Source organism: Zalophus californianus, chromosome 2 (genome assembly GCF_009762305.2).
Source record: "Zalophus californianus isolate mZalCal1 chromosome 2, mZalCal1.pri.v2, whole genome shotgun sequence".
Lineage (NCBI taxonomy): Eukaryota > Metazoa > Chordata > Mammalia > Carnivora > Otariidae > Zalophus > Zalophus californianus.
The window spans coordinates 32,310,078-32,330,071 of NC_045596.1; the positions used below are offsets into that span (position 1 = coordinate 32,310,078).

The 19,994-nt window shown below is 39.6% G+C and overlaps 2 protein-coding genes across 3 annotated transcripts in view; one reads left to right on the forward strand and one right to left on the reverse strand.

The window, feature by feature from the left end:
* Positions 1-602: 602 nt before the first annotated feature.
* The window catches only part of WDR19 (WD repeat domain 19), a 119,780-nt gene continuing 100,388 nt past the window's right edge, over positions 603-19,994 (forward strand). The window contains exon 1 of one of the 2 annotated variants that reach the window (XM_027600214.2): positions 603-675. Coding sequence is in view for 1 of the 2 variants with exons in the window: in XM_027600213.1 (XP_027456014.1) it covers positions 18,951-18,956 (6 nt within the window). In the remaining variant the exon portion in view is untranslated. Of the gene's footprint in view, positions 676-18,843; positions 18,957-19,994 lie in introns of those variants that run through there. The other variant, XM_027600213.1, reaches the window with a different exon arrangement.
* Positions 6,684-9,497, reverse strand: LOC113925601 (pancreatic progenitor cell differentiation and proliferation factor-like). The gene is made up of 3 exons (XM_027600117.1): positions 9,473-9,497; positions 6,845-6,992; positions 6,684-6,807 (listed from the first exon to the last, which is right to left on the reverse strand). Exons 1-3 carry the CDS (start codon positions 9,495-9,497, stop codon positions 6,684-6,686), a joined length of 297 nt encoding a protein of 98 aa, XP_027455918.1.

The following is a 19,994-nucleotide window of genomic DNA, read 5'->3' on the forward strand; positions in this document are numbered from 1 at the left end:
ATTAGGTGGAACATGGCAAGGACAGCATGGGCAGTGGTGTTGAGGGACTACATGGTGGCCCAGTGTGGGGCGCTGGAGTCCAAGCAAGGTGAGGAGGGTAATGGCACCATGGGGCAGCTGCCCCTGGCAAGTCAGAGGCTGAGCAGAGTGAAAAAGGTGTCCAAGGGGGACAGCCTGGAAAGGGGAGTCAGAGCCCAGCAGCGAGCTGCAGGTATCTGGACACCGAGAGAGTAGGGACAGGGGTTGGGAAGTGTGTGCATACAAGAGTGTGATATTGTAATTTATGGGAAACATACATTTTATGTCTTCCTTCCAGTTTCTGGCACAGAGCTCCTAAAACACAGAATTTCCCAAGTGACCAGAGCAATGAAGGTGTCTTTTGTTATGTTAATGAGGCGACTTTCGGCGAGTCCCTGAGGCTGGGGCCTGGTTGCTAGGGGAACCAACCAGGTGAATAGTTGGTTGGAATTTTCAGTCCCACCCTATGACCTAGATTGAATTCAGTCACCAGTGGCCAATGATTTAATCAATCATGCCTAAGAAAGGAAGCCTCCCTAAAAAACAAACAAACAAAAAAAAAGGGTTGGCATTTGGAGAGCTCCTGAGTTGGTGAGTCTGAGGAGAACTGAGGAAACCAGCAGCTTGGAGGGTGCAGAGAAGCTCCGAACCTTTAAGGTAAATTCCCCTACCCTATGCGCATCTTCTCCACCTGACTCTTCCTGAGTTATATCCTTTTATAGCAAACTGTTAAGTAAAATGTTTGTGAGCCATTCTAGCAAATTAATCGAACCCAAGGAGGGGGTTGTTGGAAACTCCATCTACAGCCAGCCGGTTGATCCGAAGCACAGGTGGCAACCTGGACTTGTGATTATTGTCTGAACTGAGGGAATGGGGGCAGCAGTCCTGTGGGACTGAGCCCTTAACTTGTGGGATCTGACACTACCTGGGTAGTGTCAGAATTGAGTTGAGGGACACCTGGGTGGCTCAGTCGGTTAAACGTCTGCCTTTGGCGCGGGTCATGATCCCAGGGTTCCGGGATCGAGCCCAGCATTGGGCTTTGCTCAGCGGGGAGCCTGCTTCTCCCTCTGCCTGCCGCTCCCACTGCTTGTGCTCGCTCTCTTGCTCTCTCTCTCTGACAAATAAATAAATAAAATCTTAAAAAAAAAAAAGAATTGAGTTGAATTGTATTATACCCAGCTGGTGTCTGAGAATTACTTGATGGTGTGGAAAAAACCCACAGACATTGGAATTGGTCCCAAAATGGTTAATGGGGATTAATCGAATTAGTAATTATTAAGGTTAATGAAACACAAGATTCTTACCATTGGAAAAGGGAGTTATAAGTACAGAATAGTAAAAGCTAGAATGAATGCTGGTATTGAATTGGGATTGGATGCATCTGTGTGAACTTGTTGTAGGAAAGACATTAGTGTTCGAAGGCGACGGCCAAGAAAGAATTCTTGAGATGTCTTTGGTGCAAAAAGGTGATTTTTTTAAGGCACGGGGACAGGACCCATGGGCAGAAAGAGCTGCAATGGGGTCATGAGGAGTAACCCATTATAGACTTTCAAGTTGGGAGGGGGTTAGGGATAGCATCCGTCTCTAAGGAATTTTGGAAGCAAGGTTTCCAGGACCTTGAGGGGGCTAACTATTGTTGAGAAAAGGTCATTTATAACTGTCTAATAAAACCTGAGTCATGAGACCCTTCAGATGTATATCGGTGGGCCATATGCTTGGGGGATGATTGCCAACATGTATCTTGGGGGTTTAGAGATAAAGGAAGTTTCCAAAGGAATTTTTATATGTTAAAGTAGTCTTACAGGATCCTGGGGAGGCGGAGTTCGGGCTAGGATTGCTTTCTGCTCTTAGCAAAGTATTAACATTGAGGCAGCTGAGTCCCTAGAGGAATGTCACCCTGCCTGTTTCAAGGACTTGTCAATGGGCTGTTGGTAGTAAGGAAATTTAATAATTTTTCTTCTGCCTTTGTTTCCCACATCAAACTCACAGTTCAAGATAGTTAAGATAGATAGACAAACGGACAAGTATTTCCCTAGCACGCTCTCTGCACAGAGAGAATCTGGGAATAGCAGTGATCACAGCTTGTGCCCAGATCTTGACTTCTAAATACCATTTCCTAACAGGAATAAAAGATTCTTGTAGAAATGCCTGGTTCCAGAGTTGGGGCAGGAAAAATACAAGATGAGCCTAAAACATCTTATTGTGCCAGTAAACAATATCGGCCTCAAAAAATGTGGGGGACATGGGAAAAGGACCTGGAAACCAGCTTGGAGGGGCTTCCACTAAACAAACTGGATCCTATTTAAGCTTAAAAATAAAGGACAGCAATGAACTATAGCCCTTTGAATAAAATATGAACCCACACAGGTATTAAAATACATACACTGAGAGTTTGAGGAGGAACAAGACATTTACATAGTTTTAAAGAACCTCCCTCCAAAATATTCATTTATTACAAAGGGCAAAGAGTAACTTTAAATTGAGGAGCCTGGCAGACACCACTTTAATCAAGTAATCAAAGTGATCATCATCATCAGTAATGGGACAAATCAAAATCTTAGGCCACATGAGAGGATGGGATGAGAAGAACACAGCATCACTTCTGTGATATTCCTGCTGAAGATGCATAATCTGACTCTAATCATGAGAAAGTATCAGACAAACTAAAATGGAGGGTCATTCTACAATATAACTAGTCTCGAATTTTCAAACGTGTTGAGACTTGGAAGTTAAGGAAAGATTGAGCAGCTGTACCAGATTGAAGACTAAAACAGGACAATCAAATGCAATGCATGATCCTGGATTGAATTCTTTCACTATCAAAGACATTATAGAGGGACGCCTGGGTGGCTCAGTCGGTTAAGCGTCTGCCTTCGGCTCAGGTCATGATCCCAGGGTCCTGGGATGGAGTCCCGCATCGGGGTCTTGCTCAGTGGGGAGCCTGCTTCTCCCTCTGCCTGCCGCTCCCCCTGCTTGTGCTTGCTGTCTCTCTCTCCCTCTGTCTCTGACAAATAAATAAATAAAATCTTAAAAAAAAGACATTATAGAGACAATTAGGTTTATGTATTGTGTGAACTTGCTGATTTTTTGATGGTTGTATTGTGGTTTTGTACAGAGGTGTGTTTGTAGGAAATACAGAGTATTCTGGGGTGATGGACCATTATGCTAACAACATTCTCTCAAACACTTCAGAAAAAAATTATGTTTCTGTAACTCTCCGATTGTTCCAAAATTTGGTAAAATATATTTTTAAAAAGGCTCAGTTTTCAGCTTGACACATGTTCTCTGTGTTCTAGGCCTCCTCCTTCCAGTTTTCCACAAAGTAAATCCCTTGCCTTCCCCAGGTGCATAGGAAACATTAGTGGAGTTGCAAATCAACTGCAAATAATTGATTTTTGAAGACTGCACATCTGATCTCAGAACTGCCAATGCACAGCCTCTCCCATATGAGACAGAGTTTATGAAAATGACCGTATTTGTGATAGAGCAAATGAAGCACACAAAATTCAGTTTTCTATTCCTTTCAAGAAATGTTTAGGAGAAAATTGATCCCCTTTCCTGTGGGAGAGATAAGAGAAAGTGAATCTTCGAAGGCATGGAAAGAAATGCTGAAACCTCTGGAATTAACATTTTTATGAGTTTAAGGTGATATTTATGTTACAATATCTTACTAGTGATGAGCCAAGGGAAAAGCTTATTTAGAGGGAAAAGCTTATTTTTCAGATAGTTATGATTTCCAGGGCAGAGAAAAAGTAAAAAGGAGACAGGAACACAGAAGGTGAAAAGATGCACAATTTTTTACATTTAAATTTAAAGAAAAATCACGAGATCCAGGAACAGGTTAATTGATGCTGAATACCCTATTTCTCTAGCCTGTCATCTCCCTTGTCCCATTCTAAATATGCCAATATCCCTGGTCTAATATACCAACTACCAAAGGCTCCATCTCCTTCATTCTCTCCTTCATTATTTAAGAAGGCTAGCAGCTGCCATAGTTCGATTATATGAAGTTTTATAATAACGAACCGTGAGAAATTCCTACTTTATTTACAAGTCAGTGGGCCAATAGAAATTACTATTGTCTTCTTTCATAAATCTTTCTTTGAAAATATTGTTTTTGTGATTCTTTTTAACCAAAGTACCAAAAATTACTTTTATCCCTGAGCCCCTGACAACTGTCTCTGCTGTGGGGTTATATTCATTTTCTGTGAGACCACAACTCACGGAGGTACAAAGGCTGTGAGCAACCTCTGAATCATTACAGAGGAAGTAGAAAAAGAAAATGTCTGAGTCACAAAACTTAAAATACAATTAATCCAAGCACTGTATCTATTTTTTAAAAGATTTATTTGAGAGAGAGCAAGAGTAGAGGGAGGGGCAGAGGGAGAGAATCTTCAAGCAGACTCCCTGCTGAGCGCGGAGCCCAACGTAGGGCTCGATCCGTGACCCATGAGATCGTGGCCTGAGCCGAAACCAAGAGTCAGACGCTTAACCGACTGAGCCACCCAGGCACCCCTATATGTTAAGAAAGAATTTCCTTTCTCTTCTCCCTTAAAAATTTCACTTATTGAGGGAGATATGAGAGACTTCATTTGCGAAATTCATTATTTCTCAAAGTGAACATTTTCCCCTCTTACAAGCCTATGCATATACTGGAAAATATTTGGCAGTCCCTTTCAAAACTAAAAATAGGCTTACCATACTATGCAGCAGTAGCATCCTTGGGTATTTGTCCCACAGAAATGGAGAGTGAATTTCAGATAGCACCTTGTATATGAATGTTCATAGAAGCTTTAATCTTAATAGCCCCAAACTGCACTTGGTGAATGGCTGAACAAATGTGGTACATCCATACCATGGAATACCACTCAGCAAAAAAAAGGAACATTGATACATGCCACAACATGGATGAACCTCCGAAAGGAAACGATGCTGAGTGAAGAAAGCTAGTGCCAAAAGGTTACCTACTGCATGGTTCCGTTTACTTAAAACTCAAGAAATAACATAATTATAGAGATGAAGAACAGATTAGTGGTTGCCAGAGGTTAGAGATGGTGGAGGAAGGGATGAATGTGGCTATAAGGGAATATTACAAGAGTCTTGGGATGGTACGGTTGAGTATTTTGATTGTGGTGGTGGTTACACAAGGCCAAGTCTGTGATAAAATTGCTTACAGCTCTACACACACAAGTGCCTCTGTAACTAGTGAATCTGAATAAACTGTATGGATTGTACTAATACTGATTTCTCGGCATTGGTATTGCACAACAGTTGTGTAAGATGATAACATTTTGGGAGGCCGGGGGAAGAGTATACGGGAATTCCCTGCACATTCCTCTGCACTCGCCTATAAATTTGCAATTATTTCAAAGTAAAAAGTAGAAGAAGCTTATGTACAAAAATTAAATCTTTACATTTAACATGATTTTCTTGAAAATACAAAGACGAGCAGGGGAGGGAATTGCTAGTTATTAGGTATGCATGGCAATTCACTTTTTAATGAGTCATGATGGCAGCATTTCCTACAAATAGCATATTTTTTACACATTAACCGGGAAGGTCAAAATGTGTTCTATCTTCAGGGCTAGACTTAGGGTTTAAAAGGCCTGATGTAACCAGCGTGTGTTAGGGCCTCAGCTCCGTGTTTTTCCTACCGTCCTCCTAAGGATATGGGCTTCAGCCAGAAAGAATCTAAGGGCAGGTGTCGGGCCTCTGACCCCTTTTGTCCTATGTGTGTGATCCTGTGTGTTAGTCACAGAATCTTGCGGTAGAACGGTTGCATTACTTACCCGCAATTTTTACTCTTTCAGAAGATTGTTTCTCCAACAGCAACTTTTTCCTAGGTTCCAAATATATCCCATTGCCTGGCATTTTTAAATATCATAAGAGCATCTTTATATCTTTTTTTTTTAAGAAAAATTCACATTTCTGGTGTGTTTTCAAAAAAAGAAAAAACCTCTAAGTCTGCAGTTACTTAAGACAATATTCACATCTCTCAATGCTTCTGCTCTGATTTTTCCTATTCTCTCTTTATTTTCCTTAATTTCTTCTTCTGTCTTTGGTATGCTTCTTCTCTACCCATTAGAGAAAACAGTATATTTAATCCTTTACCCTTTGAGGACAGGGCCAGAAGTTTTGAAATCACTAATTATTGGGACAAGGAAGACCCTTTGGTCCCTGCATGCTCCTCACCGAAGACCTAAAACACCCAGTTGTAAAGAAATTCAAATCTCTGGATACAGATACAGTATATTCTTAGGTATATTCAGAATATATTCTGAATAATAGGTAAGTCACAGCTTCTACCTGAGGCTATCTATGAGACAGAATACCTGCATCACATGATTAATTAGGTTCATTAGTTGTTTTTAATGACAAGCTTTAATTTTCAGAAAAGCTGGTTTTAGCAGGAAAATCACTTTTTTTTTTTTTTTTTTTTTTACTGGCTTCTTGGAGTTTATTTTCCACTTGGTGCAAGGCACACCATTGCAAGGTCTCTCGACTTACTTTTTGATCTTTTGCTGTTTTGATATAAAAGAACCCAACTGCTTCTGCTTGCTGTAGCCTACAGGGAGAGGAGGGGCAGGCAGGCCCCAGCGCCTCCTGAAGCCTGGTGGTGGCCACTGTGGATTGGGGCCCGGTGTTGGCTTTGCCAGGCTGCTTCCTCATGGCTTCCAGAGCCAAGTCACAGGTGATCGCGCCGCTGGAGGCCTGGGAAGATTTCGAGCGTTCTGGGGACTCCAAGACTGTAGACGCGTACGGGAGAGTGGACTTTTGGGAAAAGAAGCATTGCCCACCAGGGTTCAGGTCGGCCTTGGGGAGACCGGGGTGGTGAGGGATGGCTTCCCCAGGATGCTCCGCACCTCTGCAGGAGCTATTACTGGAAGTGGAGCCCAGGCCGGGCTGGTGATAGTCGTGGGTGGCCACGAGCGAGCCGCTGGAGGGGATGGCTGCTATGCTGTCGCGCGTGTGGGCTGGTGGAAACCATGGGGGTGACCCCTCACGGGCCTCGGAGCGCGATCACGGGTGGCGGGGACAGGGACTCTAGGCCACCAAAGGCCACTGCACAACCAAGGTGTGCGCAGGTTTGAAAATCACATTAAATGTAAAGATCTGATGTTTGTGCATAGCTTTTTTTTTTAATTAAGGCCAAATTCATATAATATGACATTAACAATTTTAAAGTGAGTTAAATTAATAATACTATATAAAATTTAGAATAAATACTAAAAGTAATTTAATAGCAGTTAGTACATTCATAATGTGCAGCCACTACTTCTCTCTAGTTCTAAAACATTCTTGTAAGCCCAAAAGAAAACTCCATAGCTACCAAGTAGTTCTCCCCATTCCCTCTTCTCCCAGCTCCTGACAACCCCCAATTTGCAACCTGTATGGATTTCCCTATTCTGGATACTTCATATAGGAATCATAAGACATGTGACCCTTTATGTCAGGCTTCTCTCACTTAACATATTTTTAAGATTTATCCATGTTGTAGCATGAAATGTATCAACAGTTCATTCCTTTAATGGCTGAATAATAATAATATTGGTGTATTACAATTTGTTTATCCATTTGGGACATTTGGGTTGTTTCCACCTTTTGGCTAACGTCATAGTGCTGAACATATGTGTACAAGTATTTGTTTGAGTCCCTGTTTTCAATTCTTTGGAGTATATACCTAGGAGTGAAATTGCTGGGTCTTAACAGTAATTCTATGTTTAACTTTTTGAGGAACCATCAAACTGGTTTCCAAAGTGACAGAGTCCCTTTACATTTCTGAGCATAGGTTTGTGAAGAGAAGAGGCTATTTGCCTTCAGAAACAAAACAGGATTTCCATCTGCTTTCTTGGATTTAGCATACTGTAGAATAAATCAGTTGTTCTCAATTCTGGCTGGATACCACAGAGTTTAAAAAACAAAACAAAACAAAACAAAAAAGGAAATCAAGCAAGAAAGTTCCATCCAGTCTCCATCTCTAGAAATTCTGTTTTAATCTGGATTGAACCTGAGCCACCCCAAGTGACCCCCAAGTAATTCTAATGGTGGCCAACATTAAGAACTCCTACTCTATATGAATTCTGGGGAAGTAATGCAAAAATTTTCCCCTAGAGAATAGGAATCATTAAATTGTCATGAGCCCAGAACTAACTTTAATTTCTTAATTTCCTTGGCTATTTGATTCATAGCCATGTATCTGTACCTAGAATCGTGCGTCAGACAGAACTGGACAAAAATAACTGGCTTAATGTGGAATATCCAATTTTATTTTAAGCTTAAAATTAATCATATAGCAGTAAGTAATTTTAAATGACATTAATATTTTTAGCTACTGATATTAGTTAGGAAACCAAAGGGAAATGTTCAATTTAGGATCCCTAGCCAGATATTATTTTTGAATACACTATCTTTCCCTAGTTAATATGACTATTAGACTTCCTTTCTATATAATATTGGTAATAAAAAAAATGTTTCTTCAAATGGCTATTTTAAAGACCAGAAGTCTAAAAGATAAATTGGAGGCAAAAACATAAGATGATCAACAATACTGGCATTTGCTGGAAATGTAGTGTGCAATAAAGAACTCTCTATATGTTTATTAAAAAAAAAACACCCTGAATTCTACCTAAATTTCCTATTCTTTTATCAGTATTTAGTATAAACGTCATTATTTTCCATCCCCAAGCCCATGCTATCTCTCTTTCTCTTCATCTTGGAAACTCTCCCTTCTCTTTGTCTCTCTTTCTCTCTTTGGAAAAACATTTTTCTGATATTATAGCAAATTATGTTCATTTTTTTCAGGATCCTTTGACAAGCTTCCTGCATTCTTTACCAGTTTTTATAGCAGGTTCTGAAAATACAACTTTTTTATAATGCCATGCTTTTCCAAATAAATTAGAGGTTTCTGCAGATTGCTATAATAACAGCTATTTATACTTAAATAAGCAATCAATTTTAAATTGTATAGCTTAAACAAAAAGAGCTCTGTGCATTCTAGAATTACCTCTCCGACAGGTTGTGTAATGGCTTAACAAACTCTTCAGTGAACCTCTTCCATATAAGTGGACACCAGATCCTTTCCCAGATGAACAGGCTTAATCATGTTCTTGGCTCTTAAATTTTAGAATGGGGAGCTGGATTTCCCTTCTTTCCCAAATATCATATTACAAAAGATTTTGCATTCAGGAAAGGATTCAAGCATTTGCAAAGGATACAAATATTTCCAGAAGAATACAACAAAAATATTTTTATTAATTTTCAAACTCCATTGTAGATAAGAAAAGTGAAGCTGATAATTATTACTGCAATGGCAATCATACTACATATATAAATGTATGAAATTAACATGTATACCTTAAATTTACACAATGTTGTATGTCAAACATATTTCAATTAAAAAAAAGTGAGGCTGAGGAAGTTAAGTACATTATCTAAGTTACTAATTGATTGTTACTGAGTTCAAATCGCCTTGCCTGCATCTTCCACTGTACCTCATTATCTCTCAATATCCTTTCTTATCTCCCTACTGAAATCCTACCTATTCTGTCAGCCTGATGAGAAAAACAAGAATAACAAAAAATAGAAAACCAGGCATTAATTAGGATCCCTGACTTCTAGGAAATAATACCAAATGCTTCTTGCAACTTAAAAATAATAAATTGAGAGATGCTAGAGTGGCTCAGTCGGGTAAGTATCTGCCTTCAGCTCAAATCATAATCCCAGGGTCCTGGGATCGAGTCCTGCATTGGGCTCCCCGGTCAGCAGGGAGTCTGCTTTCTCCTTCTCCCTCTACCCCTCCCCCCTGCTCATGCTCGCTCTTTCAATTAAATAAATAATATCTTAAAGAAAATAAATTGAAATTTTTCAGAAGGCATATACTAGGAAAAGTATTGTTGCTTTGTAAACTTAATCAACATCAAAAAGAATACAGGCTGTTTTAGTGTCACATATGACAAAAAGTGAAGGGGACATAAGAAACTACCTGAAGTGGCCTCAAAGAGCAATCCACAGATAGGCATAATCAGCATCACCTGGAAACATGTGAGAAATGCAAGTTCTCCAGGGCTGCCTAGGCGGCTCAGTCAGTTGAGCATCTGACTCTTGATTTCGGCTCAGGTCATGATCTCAGGGTCGTAGGATCCAGCCCCCATCGGGCTGGGCACTCAGTGGAGAGTCTGCTTGTCCCTCTCTGTCTGCTCCTCCCCACCCCCTTCAGGGTCTCTTTCTCTCACACAAATAAAATCTTTAAAAAAAAATGGGCGGGCACCTGGGTGGCTCAGTTGGTTGAGTGTCTGCCTTTGGCTCAGGTCATGATCCCAGGGTCCTGGGGTGGAGCCCCATGTCAGGTACCCTGCTCAGTGGGAGTCTGCTTCTACCCCTCCCTCTGCCCCTCCCTGCCCCTCCCCCTGATTATTCTCTCTCTCTCTCTCTCTCTCTCAAATATATAAATAAATCTTAAAAGTTACTATAAAAAAAGAAATGCAAATTCTCCAAATGTACTGCAGACCTACTAAATCAGAGACTCGGGGTGGAGACAAGCAATTTGTTTCAACAGCACCCCCCACCAGGTGATTCTAATACACACTGAATTTATCAAATACACACTAAAGTTAGAGAATCAATGATCTAAATGATTCAGGCTCTAATTCAGCAGAAGGGAGTTGAAGAAAGAATTGACTTAACCTGGTACGGGAAAACTCAAAATCCATTTTATTAGGAATGTATGCTTTTCTATTTTCAGTACTGAGCAGCCTAATAAATACGTTATATTTATTACCTGACCTAAATAAATGTGTTAAATACATGCACCTACCATAATTATAAATGCATAGTAAAATAGGTATACACAGAAGCAAAACCCAGAAGGAAATACACAAAAAAACTAATATATATTGAAAGTGGGATTTTATGTTTTCTTTTTTTTCTCTTTTTAACTAACTTAGTTTTCTCTAAAATCAAATGAGGGCAGGTATTATTATCACCATTTTAAACTTCAGAGCACAGAGTCAGGGGAGGTAATTTGCTCAAGGTCAAAAAACTAGAGACACCTGGCTGGCTCAGTCAGTGGAGTGTGTGACTCTTGATCTCAGGGTTGTGAGTTCCAGCTCCATGTTGGGTGTAGAGATTACTAAAGAATAAAATCTTAAAAAACAAAAACAAAAACAAAAAACTAGTAAGTGTCATGAACTGGGTTTAAACTGGGGGTTTAAACTTATGACCAAGTTCAATTCCCTAGTACGCTATGCAGTCCTTAAAAGGATCATATAATTTTACAATTGAAAAACATTTAAATCTATAAACACATTTATGAGGTAATGCACAAAAATTAAAATTTCAAAAAATCCAAATGTATTTAGTATTCATATTTAAAGTTAAATATGCAATGACCATTACTTACCAGCTTTGTTTAATTACTAAGTTATTGCAATATTAGAAAAATGATGTTCACAAGCCTGAAAGTGTTCCCAGCCAATTTCTTAAAAACATACTAAAACTGACCAGTTCTGTAATTTTCATCAAACTTGAGATAAAAGTGAGTATTAAAAATGAAAAGCTAAAAAAATTAAAAAAGAAACATGAAAAGCTAACAATACAATTTTATAATACAGTGAAAAAAAGAAATGGTTACAATATATGGTGAAGTTCTAGCATTCCTAAATGACTTGAAATAAAGTCCTTTCCTTGGACTAAGAATTGTTGAATGGGCAATATTAATTATAAGGAAATGATTTAGAGTAGGGAAAGCTATAAGGTTAGGTAATGAAAACAGAGTAAGTAAAGTCAGTGAAAGTAGGGGGAATTATGTAAGTTACCAAGATATTATAGGGGGAAGAAAAAGCACCCCCCACAAAAAGACAAAATAAGGAGACTAATGCAGAATATCTGCATTCTTGCCAACACCAGAATGGTGAGCCAACAGTATGTAGCAGCAGTTTGATCAAAATGGAATGATTTTTTTTTCTGAAACTAAAGTAACTGCAAGGTGTTCTGGCCTGCAGACTCCTTTCTTGGGTATAATAAAAATACGTGTCGGGGCACCTGGGTGGCTCAGTCATTAAGCGTCTGCCTTCAGCTCAGGTCATGATCCCAGGATCCTGGGATCAAGCCCCACATTGGGCTCTCTGCTCAGCGGGAAGCCTGCTTCTCCCTCTCCCACTCCCCCTGCTTGGGTTCCCTCTCTGCTGTCTCTTTTTCTGTCAAATAAATAAATAAAATCTTTTAAAAAATTTTTAGAAAATAAGAATACATGTGGTATGGCAAGCTCTACCCTGAGTGAATGTCTGGAGAAGAGTTTGGGCCACATTTAATATAAAAGAAGATCCCCATTTCATCCATTTACAGAAATAAACACTATATATTAAAGATTTCAGTGTAAAAAATTAGAATTAAAAAAATCATCAAGAAGTCAATAAGAAGGGGAAAATTTCAAAACCAAGTAGCTGTTTTTAAAATACTTATTTAACCACACAAGATTACGCAAAAGATCTCTTACAAATTGACCAAAAAAAGACAACTACATAAAATTAGTGAATACTGTTAAATAATGTGCAGAAGAGCCAGATGACCAACAGAAAAGTGTTTGAATTCATTAGCACCCAGAGAAATACAAGTTAAACTGACAATGACTATCATGTAAAGTGATACCTCATTGTAGTTTTCATTTACATTTCCCTGATGACTAATGATGTTGAGCAACTTTGCATGGGTTTATTAGCCATTCATATATCTTCTTTAGAGAAATGTCTGTTCAAATTATTTGCTCATTTTTAATGGAATTGTCTTTTTATTATTGAGTTGTAGATTTCTTTACATATTTTAAATACAAGTCTCATCAAATATATGATCTGCAAATATTTTCTCCCAGTCTGTGTGTTGTCTTTTTACTTTCATGGTGGTGTCCTTTGAGGGTCAAAAGTTTTGATTTCTATGAAGTCTACAATTTTTTTTCTTTTGTCATTTGTGGTTTTGATGTCATATCCAAGAAACAATCACATAAACCAAAGTAATAAATTCCTACGTTTTCTTCTAAGAATATTATAATTTTAACTATTACATTTATTTCTTTAATTCATTTGAGTTAATTTTTGTATATTCTGTGAGGTAGGGATCCAACTTTATTTTTTGCATGGATATCCAGTTGTCCCAACACCATTTGTTGAATTTAATTCTTTTCCCCTTTGAATTGTCTTGACAACCTTTTTGAAAATCAGTTGCCCACAAATGTATAGTTTTATTTCTGGACTCTCAATTCTATTCCATTGATCTATATAGCTATCCTTACGCTAATAATACACTGTTTTGTTTACTGTAGCTTTGCAGTAAGTTTTAAAATAAAAAAATGTGAGCTTTTCAACTTTGTTCTTCTTTTTCAAGATTATTTTGCATCTTCTGAGTCCCTTGAAATTCCTTATGAATTTTAGGATCACCTTCTCAATCTCCTCAAAAAAGATAGCTGGGATTTTAATAGAGATTTTTATTGAATCTATACATTAGGAAGTACTGCCATCTTAAGAATATTAAGTCTCTGATCCATGAATGTGGTATGTATTCACATTTTTTTCTTTAATTTCTTTAAACAAACAAATTTTATAGTTTTTAGTGTACAAATCTTGGACTTTTATTCAATTTATGTATTTTATTTTAATGCCATTATACATAAATTTTTAAATTTTTTCACTTTTGGATTGTTCATTTCTAGTATAGAAAAATGCAATTCACTTTTTGTGTATTGATCTTATATCCTACAAACTTGCTCAACTCATTTATTAGTTTATTATAATGGTTTTTAGTGGCTTCCTTGGAATTTTCTCTGTACAAGTGGATGATATCTGCATAGTTTTACTTCTTCCTCTCCAATCTAGAGATTATTTCCTTTTCTTCAGTAATTCCCCTGGCTAGAACCTCCAACATAATGGTAAGTAGAAGCGGCAAGAGTGGATATCCCTTTCCCCCCCTAAGCTTAGGGAGAAGGCATTCAGTCTTTACCAATAAGTATAATGTTAGTTATATGGTTTTTTGTAGATGACCTTTCTCAGTTTGAGGAAAATACATTTCATTCCTAGTTTATTGAGTATTTTTATCATGAATGAATTTTAAGTTTTTGAGATTTTGTCAAGTGTTTTTCTGTTGTCTATTAATGTGATCATACATTTTTTTGTCCTTTATTATATTAATATTGCATATTGTATTAATTGATTTTCAGATACTGACCCATGCTTGCATTTCTTGGATAAATTTCACTTGGCCATGGTGTACATTCTTTTTTTATATATATTGCTGGACTCAGTTTGTTGGCCACTTTCATTTTTGAAAGATCTTTTTCTGAGTATAGAATTCTATATAGACAGCTTTTTTCTTTCAGTACTTTAGTATGTTGCTCCACGGTCTTCTGGCTTGCATGGTTTCCAACAAGAAGTCTACTCATTTTCTTATCTTTGCTCCTCTATGCATTTATCTTCTTAATGTGGCTTCTTTTAAGATTTTTTTTTAAAGGTTTTATTTATTTATTTGACAGAGAGAGACACAGCAAGAGAGGGAACACAAGCAGAGGGAGAGGGAGAAGCAGAAGCAGGCTTCCCGCTGAGCAGGGAGCCCCGCACCCTGGGATCATGACCTGAGCTGAAGGCAGACACTTAATGACTGAGCCACCCAGGTGCCCTATTTAATTATTTTTGAGAGAGAGAGACGGACGGGCAGAAGGACAAGCAGACTCCCCACCAAGCAGGGAGCCCGATGCGGGGCTCGATCCCAGGACCCTGGGATCATGACCTGAGCCAAAGGCAGACACTTAACGACTGAGCCACCCAGGCGCCCCTTAAGATTTTCTCTCATCATAGGTTTTAAATAACTTTTTAGTTTTTTTTCATGTTTCTTTTGCTTAGTGGTCATTGAGTTTTTGGATCTGTGGGGTTAGCATTTTCATTAAATTTGGAAATTTTTCAACCTTCACTTTTTCAAATATTCTATTCTTCCACCCCCAGCTCTTTCTGGGACTCCAATTACACATAAATTTGGCTCTTGAAGTTGTTTCACAACTCTGTGATGCTCTATACATCTCTCAGTGGTTGGCTGTTGGTTTTTTGGGGGGTGTGGGTGTGGGTACAACAGGGCACAAGGGGATGTTTATGTTGCCATATCTGGAAGTTCACTACTCTTTGTTTTTGCTGAGATGGTTGATTGGATTCATAAGGCACATGCCTAATCTCTTTAGTAAATAGTTTTCTGTCCATACCCTTGACCCTGTTTCCAGAACATGCTATCTGGATAGGCTGAGAATTTTCCAAATAACCAAGTGCTGGTTCTTTTGTGCTTAGCAGTTCATTCTCAACTTATTTCCATCCTCTCACATTTTACTAAGCAGCAGGAGAAACTAGGCTGTGCCTTACTGAATACCTTACTGAAATACCTTAACTGAAAATCTCCTTAGTTATGTAAGTTTATCACTTATAAATTCTGCTTTCCACCCAACACAATACAATTCAGCCAAATTCTCTACCACGTTATAACAAGGATCAACTTCCCTCCAGCATCCAATAACATGTCCCTTATTTCCATCTGAGCCCTCACCAGAAGCACTGTGAAGATTCAAATTTTCAGCAACATTATGTTATGACAATCTATGTATTCTCTAAAAAACCCAGAAACTTCCTCTATAGCTCTCCTGTCTGAGCTCTCATCAGAAACACCTTTAATGTCCACATTTCAACCAACAATGTCTTCAAAGCAATTTAAGTTTACTACCAAGTACCTCAAAATTCTACCAGCCTCTAGCCATAAGCCATTACTACATTTTAGGTATTTGTTATAGCAGCACACCAATTCCTGGTAGCAAAATCTGTATTAGTTTCCTAGGGCTACTGTAACAACATACCTCAAACCATGTGACCTAAAACAACAGAAATTTATTATCTCACAGTTCTGAAAGCTAGAAGTCCAACTTCAAGGTGTTTAATAGGACTATGTACCCCCTGAATTATTACTTGCCCCTTCCTAGCTCTGATGTGGGCAACAATCCTTGGCATTCTTTGAGTGTAGCTACATCAGTCTCTGCCTCTGTTGTCACATAGCATTCTCCCTGTGTGTCTGTGTTCGAGTTTCCCTATTTTTGTAAGTACATATAAGTCATATTAAATTAGGGCCATGCAAATGGCATCTAAATTATATCTGCAAATACCTTATTTCCAGATAAAGCTATATTCACAAGCACTAGGGATTAGGACTTCAACATATCTTTTTTTTGGTGGGGGACACAATTAAGCTTATCACATCAACAAAACTAAAATCTATTTTTTAAAAGGTCAACAAAATTGACATAGTTAGCTAGACTAGACAGGAAAAATGAGAAAACATTCAAATTACTAAAATCAGGAATAAAAGAAGAAACATCACTATTGACCCTATAGAAATAAAAAAGTATAAAGGAATACTGTGAACAACAGTATGCCAACAAATTGGATAACCTAGATGAAAAGAACAAATTCTTAGAAAGACACAATCAAAACTGACTCAAAAAGAAGTAGAAAATTTGATTAGACCTATGACAGGACATGGAATTCGTAACTAAAAAACACGTTCCCACAAAAACAAGATAAAAAGAAAAAAGCCCAGTAAGCCTAATTACCTACTACCTCTAAGTAAGTTGACCTCTTTCTTTTTTTTTGTTTTTGAAGATTTCATTTATTTATTTGTCAGGGAAACAGAAAGAGAGAGCACAGGCAGGGGAAGCAGCAGGCAGAGGGAAAAGCAGGCTCCCCGCTGAGCAGGGAGCCCGATGTGGCAATCGATGCCAGGACCCTGGGATCATGACCAGAACTGAAGGCAGACGCTTAACTGACTGAGCCACCCAGGCATCCCAAGTTGACCTCTTTCAATTCATTGTTATCCTTATTCTATCATTTTACCTTAACTTCCTCTTCTGAGACAAACCCAATAGTCTATTAAATAGTATCTACTTTGGGGGCGCCTGGGTGGCTCAGTCAGTTAAGCATGCTCAGGTCATGATCCTGGGGTTCTGGGATTGAGTCCTGCACCTGGCTCCCTGCTCCTCCCTGTGCCCCTTCCCCCTGCTTGTGCACAACTTTCTCTCTCTCTCTCAAATAAATAAATAAAATCTTTAAAAGAGTAAATAGTATCTACTTTGAATCTCTTGAAATGCTTTGCCCTGGTTTGCAGGAATCTACACTCTCCTGATTTTCATTTTTCTGGCCTAATTTTCTCTGTTATGTAGACTTCCCCTGAAGGGTGGCAGAATATGCCACTCCAAAATAAACCACTTTGACATAAGGATTATTTTGAGCTAAAGGTCCCCAAAAAATAGCAGATGCAAATGAGTAATCTAATCTTTTCTTCCTGAAAACAAGGGATGAAAAACTCCCATATGAAATACCCTCTGTGTACCAGAAGCATTCTTATCATCAAGCAGAAGCTGAGCTTGAGAGTCTATACAAACAGACCTTATTAAAATAATTATTTTTCTTCAGCCTCACCACATAGTTTAATTGTGTTCCCAGTTTCCTCTCTTGGTTCAACCTAAAATAAAAGCATGCATGTAGGTGTCATCATTTCTTTGGGTCTTTTCCTTAGGATGGCTCCCATTTCAGGTAACACCTACATATTTGTAGGCTTTTCTTCTGTTAATCCGTCTTAGGTCAGCTTAATTCTTAGGTCTAGCCAAAAAACCCTAAGAGGGCAGAGGCAAAATTTTGTCTCCCCTACATTCCCTAAACCTAAAAAGTCCCATTCACTCTTTTAAATATTGCATGGCCAATTTCTGAATTTCTACTTCTTTAATCGTTTTCTTTCACTCAATCACCTATTAACATCTTCATTTTAACAGGCAGATCTTGCACCTAAAACTAAAGGGAAACCTAAACATCAAAACCCCCAAGCAAGGGAACAGTACCCTCCTTAAGAATGGCAACACCCCTTATTATTTCATTGAAATCATAAAAATATTTTATCATTAATCAGAGAGAGAGAGCACACAAGCAGGGGGAGCAGCAGAGAGTGAGAAGCAGGCTCCCCGCTGAGCAGGGAGCCCGATGTGGGACTCGATCCCAGGACCCGGGATCTTGAGCTGAGCTGAGCTGAAGACAGATGCTTAACTGACTGAGCCACCCAGGTGTCCCTGAAATCATTTTCTTTAAGCGTTATGATTCCTACCTAAAGTCGAAAAGAAAAGGGTGGATTGTTCAACATTTTCAGACACTTGGGCAAAAGAAGTACTTTCATACTCTAAATAATAAAGCACCAATCTATGGCAGGACATAGTATTTGGGGAAAAGCTGCCAGGTCCAAAGTCTAAGGAGGGAAGCACTTAGAACTCATTTTTCTTGCCCAATTTAGTTGGCCTATGAACGCCTTAAAACAAAACAAAACTACTCCTCACATCCTATTTCTTCTTCCAGAAGCCTGGAAAGGAAAAAAACAGATGACGCACGGGCCTGTCCAAGTCCTCTTTGCGCGTACTATGTAAGAGTATTTGCCCCGAGAGCAAATTTCCGTTCTCGTTTCATCCAACAGTCAGTGCCTTTTCGTTTCCTTGATTCTGGGCGCCCCCAACCGCCACCAAAGGCATCTTAGGAACCAGAGGCCGAAATTTACGCAGGCGCCTTTCAGGGCTCACAGAGCCCACCTCCCTCGGGTGAGTCCCCGGTCTCATCCAATCAGAGCCCAACCAGGAAGCCAGGGCTCAGCAGGGCCTCCTGACGCGCAATCTTTCGGGGCCTGCCTCTGCCAGCGTCACGTGATTCCAGTCCCCGCCTCCCGCCCTCCCCTGCGGAAGACCCCACGAGGCACCGCCCTTCAGCTAGTGTTCGCTGATTGGTCACTGCTCGCGCGGTCTCCTGGGTGACGGGAACGCGTTAGCCCTCTTGGAGCAGACCAGGTGCGCCTGCGCATTTGCCAGATCGCGCGGCCGGTCGAGCCTTGAGATGAAGGTAAATAACTTAAAACCCCCGGGGCGGGGGGGGCGGGAAAACGCGACCACTGTCTCTTAGCCTGCTGAGCGTCACTTCGAGGATAGGGGCCTGTGCCCTCACTCCCTCTTCCAGGGTGCGTTAGGAATGGGGACGAGAGCTGGGTGACCGGGGAGGGGAAAAGCGGGGGCGAAGTTGAGGGAAGGAGGGGAAAAGAAAGAAAATTGGAGAGGAGGAGAAGGCGGAGAAGGAGGCCTCGTTTCTGGGACCGTGAACGGAGTTGAAGGCACGGCCTGAAATGAGCAGTCTGGGTCAGAAAAGACCCCGAACTTCGCACCGCAGGAAGAACGGTGTGCTTGGAGGGTCGCAGTGAAATTGGCTGGATCGGGGGTCACGAGCTGGTTCTTTTCCTGCAGCTGAATCCCTGGCAAGCCGCGCGACTGCTCAGCACTTAAAAAGAGTGAAAAGCTTCTGAAAGAATAATGTCAAATTGTATTGCCTGTGACTGCTTTAATGTACAAATCACTCAGTGGCTAATATACATAAGTCACGGAGAAATCTGCACTTAAACACGCAGGTCTTGCTGGAGAGCATCATCCTCTGCACACACCGTTCCTACGCTTGGGCTTCAGGTGAACCCCATCCCCGGTCACTGGCTACAGCTCATTTCAAAACCCTTCTGCTTTGCTACAGCAATAGCTCTCTGCTCTGATCTGGCAAAGAAAGGGATAGTTCAATTTAAAAATTAATTAAGTCCTAAGGATTCCTCGTGGCTGTTAGCATGGAAAATGGAATTGACCGCTAATCATAACTTAACATTTCTAATGCGCTTCAGAATTCATGAAGTATCAGAACGGAGGAGATAATTATTCTTGGTTTACAATTGAGAGTTTTGTGCCTGAGGCAATTTAGGCCACTTGTTTTAAGCCCTACAACTGAGAAGTAAAAAACGAAATTCAAACCTTGTTTTTCTGGTTGTGAAGCTAGTACTTTTTGACTATACTGTAAATGGAGCATGTAAATGTAGCTCCGCGAAAGAAAAATAGGTAAGATCTCAGC